The 10292-nt window shown below is 36.6% G+C and overlaps 3 protein-coding genes across 3 annotated transcripts; all 3 read right to left on the minus strand.

The window, feature by feature from the left end:
* Positions 1-277: 277 nt before the first annotated feature.
* Positions 278-988, minus strand: LOC103134672 (transcription factor HES-5-like). Its single transcript, XM_007547041.2, has 2 exons — positions 866-988; positions 278-754 (listed from the first exon to the last, which is right to left on the minus strand). The coding sequence occupies exons 1-2, from the start codon at positions 986-988 to the stop codon at positions 329-331; spliced, it is 549 nt and encodes a 182-aa protein (XP_007547103.1). The 3' UTR covers positions 278-328.
* Positions 989-4412: 3424 nt separating this feature from the next.
* Positions 4413-5691, minus strand: LOC107835688 (enhancer of split mgamma protein-like). Its single transcript, XM_016668990.1, is given in 3 exon segments — positions 4413-5468; positions 5608-5661; positions 5663-5691. Coding segments are annotated over 3 exon segments (393 nt in total). The 3' UTR covers positions 4413-5158.
* Positions 5692-8413: 2722 nt separating this feature from the next.
* On the minus strand, positions 8414-9007 carry LOC103134713 (transcription factor HES-5-like). Its single transcript, XM_016668947.1, has 2 exons — positions 8896-9007; positions 8414-8789 (listed from the first exon to the last, which is right to left on the minus strand). The coding sequence occupies exons 1-2, from the start codon at positions 8956-8958 to the stop codon at positions 8466-8468; spliced, it is 387 nt and encodes a 128-aa protein (XP_016524433.1). The 5' UTR covers positions 8959-9007; the 3' UTR covers positions 8414-8465.
* Between the last annotated feature and the right edge of the window lie 1285 nt (positions 9008-10292).

Genomic DNA, 10292 nt, shown 5'->3' on the forward strand with positions numbered 1-10292 from the left:
AAAAAGGACATATAAACTGTAGAACATGATTATGAATAATCAAAACACAATCAATGCTACTGGGATTCCTATTACTACATTATCACTAGTGCAGTTATAGAAATTTTATACAAAAATGCATAAAAGTATGTTTGTCTTTTGTAAATTAAAGACAATGCTTTTGCCATTTTCACTGGAAATATAATCTTGGAAAATAAACACATTTACAAAATATATACCATGTTCTTATTAAACAGAAATAATTTGATTTCAAAAAAGAATTTAGTCCAGTATCTTCTAGACCAATATGGTCTAAGTTTCTCTTGTGGGAACTCCATGCTGTAGGCGTCTACCACGGCCTCCAGAGGGGGCTGTGGAGCGGATTCTTGTCTTTACTGACGCTACCTTGCTCTGTTGGGCTCTGTGGAGAGAAGTCTGCTTTTCTCAAGTTCTTCTTGGAGAAAGACTGCATCATGCTGAAATGCTTCAGGAGTCTTCCTTGGGACTGTGTCTTCACTTCATCTTTGGACAGGAAGTGCACAGCCTCTTGAACACATCTGGAATACCCCAGCTCAACAGCCCCTGAGACCACATCTGGATGCTGCTTCTGCAGTTGCCTCAGGAAGCAAACAGTCATCTCCAGGATGTCTGCTTTCTCCAACTTGGAGTCTGGCTGCTGTTTGAGGAACTCTGCACCCAGCAGGAGAGACTTGAGCTGTTCGATGCTGCTGTTGATTCGCTCTCTGCGTAGTTTCTCCACCTGAGGTTTTCTGAGCTGCAGGAACAAAATAAAGCTGTTATTAAAAACACATTCTGCTGTGTAACATTTCTAATAAAATTCACAAACTCTCATGAAGGATAGCTAATATATGAGCTTCATATTTACCTTGTGGTTCAGCATCAGATGCTCCTGAGAGTTGGTCATTGCTGCAGTGATTGCTGGTGCCATGGTTGGATCTCTGTGCTGTAGAAGTCTCTGTAGAGAGAATCTGATCTCTGCTGGCTTCATCCCTCGTATTTATAGTCCCAGATCTCCATTTGAATGTGTGGGTCTTGGTTTGGCTGGAGTTTCCCACAGTCTGAACCAATCAGAGAGCTCTGCAGGATAATAAGGCATGTGGGGCAGCAACACGCTCCCATTATTGCTCGAGGGACAATGGTTAGATTTCAGAGGGAGCAGGTGGAGCACACTAAAGAGCTCTGTCTGAATGTGGGAAAGTGGCGACCCTGCAGAGGGAGCAGAGGGGCTCCCTGATGCTGAGATCAATACCTGTGACTGAGCACACGCTGATGAGCCCAGTATGCATCTGGATGAATAATGCTTTTAATGTAGTGCGCACTTTAAATGTAAGAAAAAGAAAAAGTTATAACGTTTTTTAGCAAAATATATATTTGTTATGACAAATAAATAAAAAATAGAAAATTTTTAGCTGATTGTAAACCTGAAACTGTACTGTCAAATTTCTAAAGAGTTAGAAAAATATTTGATCAGAAACAACACTGTCATTTTGAGAAAAGAAAGTGAGTCATATTTTGAAAGAGAATTTTATAGTTTATTCTATTTAGTCTATTATACTTGTACTCAGAAATAAATACTTACATATAATTTTTTTTCCATCTAATTAATATATAGAACTTAAAATCTATGAATATCATTAGGATCTTTTTGACCAAAAATGTAATTTCATTAGAATTAGATTCAAAATTTGTTCACATAGATGCTACCATCCAGGTACAGACAACTTATTTGACACGTGCCTAGCAGGCTGTGTGAAGGGCAGGATGATGTGAGATTCCTGCACTGACTGCCTGTTTTGTGCAGCACAAATTAAGACAGATGCTAGCTGTGTGTTGCTATAACAACAAAATGTTACATCACCAACCATCTGGAGGGAAAGAAGCCTATTGGTCGGCTTTAGAAGTGTGTCAAATATGAAATACTTCTGAAAACTCTTAAAATGACAAAAAAATATTTGAAGCTGGAAAACTTTTAACTGATATATTTAACGGATTAGTGGAAAAAAGAGCATTTGCAAGTTATACCTCGTATTTCTGTTCTGCTTTTAAAAACATTTTTACAATTTCACGTTCGCTGGACAATCAATATGTCCAGATCTTCATCACTACCTGTATTGCAGCATATTAAGAAAACATATTTTACTGTCTAAATTAGTTTATCAGATCTATATTAACATATTTTACATGGCGAAAATGTTAAAAGCTGGTAGCATTAATTGTGACAGTAAGAGTGGAACAACATCGCTTGCTTAAGGGACACGTTCCCATTTAACTTCCATCCCTTCAGGGCAAAGGTCAGGGTCTATTTCTATTGTCCCTGAGGGGCTATGTGAGTAGCTTTATTCTGGTTTCCCACACTATGTCTTTTCACTACTTCCACTATGTGTGCCCATCTGAGACATGTCATTATTAACCTCCTGTCGCCAAAAATGTTAGTGATGTTGCTGTGATTTAGTTTATACAGAACATGCATTTCTGTACATGCCCCAGATTTGTAAGTTATTTATATATAAAACTATTAATCAGATAAAATGACCATCATGTCAAATTAAGGAACATCTATGATTTGTTGTTTGGAAGTCATTGCCACACAAAATGAATGGATATCACAACTATCCAAATGCATGAATTAAATTCATTTTTGGAAGGAACCACATGCAATATTGAACTTCAATCAAATAATATAGCAAGTAAAGAAAGACCAACATCTTTTCTTATCAACCGTTGCAGTATGAGAAGTAAAATAACCTTGAGTCTGATCTTAAAATAGATCATTCAAATGTGCTCAGATAAACGTGTGAAAAGAACATTAATTTATAGTTTCTAAAACTGAAACAAATCACAATGAAAGGGTAACCACTGTTACAATAATGTTACTATCAGTAATAACTTTTTTTTTCCTGCTGTTGAAGGTCAGGGTGATTTCTTTCTTAAACTGAGAGACATTACTTTTTTCATTTCTCTAAGGAAATATTTTGAAAAAGTATGACAGAAAACACTTGCCTGCAGTTTTCTACCATGGCCTCCAGAGGGCCATGCGAAATTGATGCTTTGTTGGTGTTGTTCAGGACTGTGAAGCTCACAGTAAGCTTTATCAGACTACATCTCGTTGACATTCTTCAAATGTTTTTGGTGTTGCTGCTTTCTGAGCTGCAGCAACAAGCACAAAGTAATTGTTAAACTTGTTAAACAATGCAGCATTGGTATCAACATTTACAAACTCCCACAAAGGACAATTAACATTCTATGAATTTCATGTTTACCCTGTGTTTCAGTATCAAATGATCCTAAATGTTGGTTACTGTTGCAGGTTTGAACCATGCTTTGATCTTTGTGCTGTAGAGATCTCTGATAACAAGACATGCGAAGCGGCACGTGCCTTGCAGGCAGCGCAAGGAGCAGCTAGACTTTCTTTTTGCTGTGCTGTGGTCAATGGAGCACAAAGAGGTTTCCGAGACAGATGCTGGCTGGGTGTTGCTATAGGAACAGAGGGCTACCATCTGGAGGGAAAGGACCCCACTCAATAGGAGTAAATAAAACTTTAAACACGGCAAATAAATATTTTTCCAGAATCAAAATAATTTGGTTCTGTTTATGTTAGTCACGATCTGTTAACCTGAAGAAGTATTTCTGATAACTGAGTGTTATATGTAAATATTAGTCAGTTTTCCAGGTTAAATAATTTCATTAAGTCTGGCACTGACTCAGTCAGTCTCCCTCAGGTAGATTTCTATCATTTACTGTGGCCTGATTTTCAAAAATATATTGTTGAACTATGAGTTTATGTTTAATTTTATTCTCGACTTTTAAATTAATAGTGCCTCAGTTTGCTGCTCTTTCACAGCAGTCATTTACTCACCTGTGTCACATTCATTTATCAAAGTTTTCACATCTAGGACACAACCCTGAAACCAGTCCAGTCTCTCCTAATGAAACTCAATATCAACTTTTGTGAAAAATCTGGGAGGTTATTACTTCACTAACATATAAAGTAAATTAAGTTGGGTTAATTTTTTTTTAAAGTTTACATCTTAAGTGGTCATATATATTTCATCCAGTGTCTGTGAAAAATATCAGTTCATTTAGGGCATACTTTGTGCAAACTCCACAGGGTTTTCTTTTTTGTTTGTTTTTTGTGTCAAATTCTGGCTATTTTTAGATTATACGGAACACCCATGAGTGATCAATCAATCAAACAATCAAATTTTATTTGCATAGCACATTTCAGCAGCAAGGCATTTCAAGGTGCCCAGTATCACAGTCAATGTGATACTGATACTGACATTGACTGTGAAAGTGAAGCTGAGTTGACGAGTAGTCTAATTTGAAGCATCATTTCAGGATCAGGTTTCCAGAGAACCTGTTTATTTACAAATAAAGTTGTCAGAAATATAACAACACACTTTATTTTTAATTTTTCATTTATCATTTATTAACTTAACCAGCAGAAGTGGTGAGGTCTCAGATAAATCTGTTGAATCATCAAACAAATAACTTGTAGGTTTTACAAGGCACAGCGTACTCAGAGTGAAATATCTTTATAAAAGATTATCAACTTACAGAACTTACTACCCGTATTCTTTGACATTTTAGAAAACGTGTAACGAAACAACTTTAGACTTTCTAAAAAAGTAAAGGACACCAATCATTTGACCTTGAAACAGATCACGATTCTTTACAATTACTGAATTCAATTAATCATGATTAATTGGCAAACAGTATTACTTCATGCAACATGCATCAGTGCTCAAAAGAAATGCATAGCTTACATTGAAAACAAGTCAATAAAGAGACTCCCTAGATAGGAGCAATTCTTCTGTAGAAACAGTCAATCACGTCTGTAAAAAAGACATTACAACAACGTGTCTGTTGTAATTCAACAATCTTTCACCAATAAGGTCTTTTTCATTGGTAAGAACACAATGAATCATATCAATATTATTACCGCTAGTGTTAGCACAGAAACAAGAAATTGCTACTCAATTAGTAAAATTTTATGCAACATGCATTATAAAATCTTGTCTTTCTTAAAATGAAAAAAAGAAATGTAATTTTCAAAAAAGAAACAAAACATATATACATTATTAAAAGAAGCTAGTAATATTTGACCAATATGATCTTCTTTCAGCTTTAGTCAGCCTAGTAGAGATTCAGTAGGCATCTACCAAGGCCTCCATAGAACTTTAGGATCTGGATCTTCATCTTTAGTCTGAACTGAGGAGCTCAGAGAAACTTCAGCCTCATTGGCATCAAAACAAGCCTTGGGGTTTTTAAGTCGGTTCAGCTGTTTTTTCTGCTGTTGGTTCTGCTGCTGCAGCTTGGTCAGGAAACAAACTGTCATCTCCAGGATGTCTGCTTTCTCCAGTTTGGACTCTGGCTGCTGTTTGAGGAACTCTGGACCCAGGAGAGAGTTGAGCTGCTCGATGCTGCTTTTGATTCCCTCTCTTCGTAACTTTTCCACAAGAGGCTTTCTGAGCTGTAGAAACAAGAGAAAAATCATTAGTAAACCTATCCTGGAATGTGCTTTTGTTATTTACATAAAAAAAGCCCAAATAGTAAAGAACTTTAAAAGAATCTGTCCTACCTTGTGGTTCAGAGCCAACTCAGTGCTCCTTAGAGTTGGTCATTGTGGCAGTGGTTGTAGGCGCCACAGTTGGATCTCTATAGAGAGAATCTGATCATTACTGCCTTCATCCCTCCTATTTATAGTCCCACATCTCCATATAAATGTGTGGGTTTTGGTCGGGATGAATTTTCTCACAGTCTGAACCAATCAGATGGCTCTGGTGACAACAGCAGCACGCTTCCATTCATTTATTGAGGATAATTGTTGGGTCTCGAAGGAGCAGATGGAGACCTGAAGGGAGAAACAGAAAAACACATGGAGCTCCTTAACTGTGGGAAAGTGATAAAGCTGCACATAAAGGACATTTAATTTTTATGCCCAATATTTTTGTCATCAAGACCTCACCTGAGAGAGAACAATCAGTTTCCATGGAAGAAAAAGATCATTATATTAGTCATTCATAAATCTTTGATATTGCATAGTACATACAAAAACAAACATTAAGACAATAGCTCTGTGATATTATTTGTACTGTCAATGTATTTTTCATCAAAACCACATAGAAAAACTGCAAACAAAGATGCAGATATCCAGATACAGACGGCACGTGCCTTAGAGGCAGCGTGAGGAGAAGATCGATGGGAGGTTCCCACACTTCCTCCCCGTGCTGTGGTCAGTGGAGCGCAAAGAGATTTCTGAAACAGATGCTGGCTATGTGTTGCTATAGAAATGGTGTTACATCACCAACCATCTGGAGGGAAATTGCCCCAGTGGCTGGCTATAGAAATGTGTCTAATTTAAAATTCTATGAAAAAATATAGCTTTGGTTTGCTCTGTCATATTCATTGATTGCAACAAATATGAATCACTGATGAAGGAATATTATCAATTAGTGATTTCCGGATAGACGGCTGCTTGCTGAAGTTTGCCAGAGTTGGCTGGGTAGTCACTTCTGCTGCTGTGTGATTGATTCTCATTCAGCTCCAGAGTTTTCTCTTATGTCTTTTTGCTAAACAGAAAGATAAACTTCCCTCTCTAGAAGGAAAATATAAACTGTGGCATTAGCAGCATGATATGGACATTGGAGTCTGAGACTATTTCTGGGGGCAGAAAATAGAGGAGGATATTTAATTTCCCTCACAAACTCTGTTCTTATTTAAATTGTTTAAATTTGGGCATCAACATGTGAAACAAGTTGTCTAAAATTGAAAGTTGGGGAACCTTCAGTAGTTGCACCTTGGGAATCAAATTAATCATTTGAATGTAATCTTATCATTTGCAGTATTCAAATTACATTCTGGGTTAGGCTATCAATACTATTTACAAAAACACAATTTATTTTTCAAATGTTGCTTGTTATGGGATAATTAGAGATGGCATAAGCAGTTATGGTGACAGAAAAAAACTGAGCTGTTTTGACCTGAGATTTACATGGTTTCAGGAAGAAGTTCCTAAAGGTCCTCCCTTCAGGCTAAAATATGATTTAACTCTCCCCCAGTAGTTTTCTTGAGTGAGATTATTCTGATTTCTCAGATTCAGTCCATGCATTAGTTTTACTGGGGAAAGAATACAAATGCTTCTCATCCTGTATTTAACTTCCTTCATCAAAATTGGAATCTGTGTTTAGGAGAACATTTTTCTAATTACTCACAATGTGCCAAATGGCTGTTTTTTTTCTAATTTAGCTAAACATATAGAAATGAAAATGATTAAATATAGAAAAGGAACCATAATGTATACCATTATAGAGGACTTGGTTGTGTTTATTACCTCAAACACTTGAAGTTGTGAAACTCCATACAAATCTGATGAAACATCAAACATCAACTTGTAGATTTCTACAAGACACTGTACTCGGAGAGAGTAAAGGAACAACATCTTTATAAAAGATAAACAACTTGAAGAACTCACTGTTCTTTGAAATTTAGCAAAAGTTGTGTAAAAAAAAATAAAGCTCTACACTTTATAAAGAGAAGATAGACATCTTATTTCTGACCTAAACCGATCACATCAGTCTTTAAAACCACAATTTGATGAAGCAAATCTTATCAGCACAAAACCGTTCAACATGAAACAGTTAAAAAAAACTGATCTTAAAATAGATCATGTCGCTGTAATCCCACAAAGTGGTAACAAAATGTTCAGAAAAAGAACATTTTTGATATCTGATCGAATATGATCAAAGTGTCCACTGTATCAACCACAGAAAAGAAAGTACAATTCATAAAATTGCGTTATTATTACACTTTTAAGAAGTAAAGTATTGACATTAGGATCTCAGAAAAGATCTGTTTGGTGTAGTCAAAGAGATTAAAAGTCAAATAGGAAACTCGTCCTTCAAAAGAACTTTTCATCGCAGCAATAAACAGAAATCAAACCATAGCAGGTGTTACCTTAGCATTATAGTCAAGTAACATTGGCAACAAGAATTAGTTCATGCAATATGCACCAAAACTCTTCATGTTACTTCCTAAGAATTTTACATCTTGCACCGAAAGAAAATGAATCATGGAGCTTCATATATAGAAGCAATTCTTCTTCACAAACAGAAGATCACGTTCTTAAAATTTCACAATTTAGTTCAGTAATCTTGACCAATATGGTACTGTTACTGTACAGAACATGATAAATTTTATCAGTATTATTATTTACCCTAAGGTACAGTGAAAACAGATTGCAGTTCAATCTATGAAATTTCATGCAACATGCATAAGATTATTTTCCTTCTCAACACAATAGATGCTGAAGCAATTTCTGCTGGAAATATAATAAAAAAATGCAACAAAAATGTACATACATAATAAAAACTCTGTTTAAACACAATAAAAAAAAGTCCTTTCTTTTTCTAAGAATAGTCATATTTGACCAACGTGGTCTAGTAGCATCTACAGTCAGTAGGTTTCTACCAAGGCCTCCACAGAGCTTTACAGTCTGGATCCTCGTCTGTGGTGCTCTGAACTGTGGAGCTCAGAGAGATTTCAGCCTTGTTCAGGTTGTCATCAAGACAAGCCATAGTGCTTTTAAGACAGTTCAGCTGTCGTCTCTGTTGCTGGTTCTGCTGCTGCAGCTTGGTCAGGAAGCAAACTGTCATTTCCAGGATGTCTGCTTTCTCCAGCTTGGACTCCGGCTGCTGTTTGAGGAACTCTGGACCCAGGAGAGACTTGAGCTGCTCGATGCTGCTGTTGATTCGCTCTCTTCGTAACTTTTCCACCAGAGGCTTTCGGAGCTGTACAACGAATAGAGAAGTCATTAATAAACCTATCATGGAATGAAATGTTGCTGTTAGTAGAAAAAGCTTAAGTATTAACAGGTTTTCAGAGAATCTAACTTACCTTGTGGTTCAGAGTCAGCTGCTCCTGAGAGTTGGTCATCGCTGCAGTGATTGTAGGTGCCATTATTTGGTGTTGATGCTGTGGAGGCCTCTGAAGAGAGAATCTGATCTCTGCTGGCTGCAGCGCTCCTATTTATAGTCCCAGATCTCCATATCAATGTGTGGGTCTCTCTCTGGTTGAGCTTTCCCACAGTCTGAGCCAATCAGATCTAAGAGACAGACAATGGGCATGTGGGGCACTAACATGCTGTCGTTAATGCCTTGCAGGCATTAACGACAGACAGCATGTTAGATTTGAGAAGGAGCAGGTGGAGCAGACTCACATCACTTTGTGTCAATGTGGGAAAGTAGTGACCCTGGAAGCTGATATGCTCCCTAAGGTGGAGATCAATGGAGTTAGAATAACAGCACACTTTGAGATTTAACATTTCCAAATTAAAACAAAACAGCTTTCAGACTCATGAGAAATAAACATTGATTGGTTAAGACTAAAAATAATATACAAAGTAGCAAAAGTTTCTTTGTCCTTATTCTAAGATAATTCACGTTTTTAGTTTTATAGCAGAATTAAACGAAAAGGAGGAATCCTGTGAAGCATCATTAATAATTTACCATGGTAGAAATCATAAAGATACAATTCATGTCAATTAACACGCTGAGGTCCAGATGCAGCTGAGTTTTGGCACGTGCCCTTTTTGAGCAGCAGTGTAATTATTAACCGACACGTGCCTTGTAGCCAGTGTGAGTAGCATGTCGAACTGAGTTTCCCACACTGAGAGTCTGCTGTGATTAGAGAACCACAAAAGGCACGTCTGTGACAGGTGGTAGCTCTTAGACACAGAGCATTACATCACCAACCATCTGGAGGGAGAAGCACCCATTGATGGCTTTGACAATTTGTATAGGCCAAATTCAAGTAAGAACTCTGTGCTAGACTGTACAAAAATGTTTTTTGTTCAATTTCAGCTCTGTAATTATCTCATATTGTTACCCCATGATCAAAATTGTAGACACCCTCATAAAATGTAGTCTGGTTCCACTTCTAAGCAATGGAACAGTCTTTGGGGACACAATGTCTTGAAGTGTGTCAAATCCCTCGGGAGAACAAGTAATTTGCTACAAGTGCATCTATTCACCTACATTATTAGTATCCAGAGTTAGTTGTAATGCTTTGCAACATTTTCCATAACACTTTATTATTGTGATCTGTTGTAATATGTAGATGTGTTGATTTGTTTTTCTTTTTTTACATGTTTATGAAACTTTACCTGAATGTAAGTAGCCATAGAAACTTGTCCCACTTTTTTTAAATTGTAAAGATGAGGATAACATAAATAAATGGAATAACTGGAGAATAAACATATTCTGTCCATATATATATATATATATATATATATA

This window comes from Poecilia formosa, unplaced genomic scaffold (assembly GCF_000485575.1).
Source record: "Poecilia formosa unplaced genomic scaffold, Poecilia_formosa-5.1.2 Scaffold18, whole genome shotgun sequence".
In the NCBI taxonomy this organism is placed as follows: domain Eukaryota; kingdom Metazoa; phylum Chordata; class Actinopteri; order Cyprinodontiformes; family Poeciliidae; genus Poecilia; species Poecilia formosa.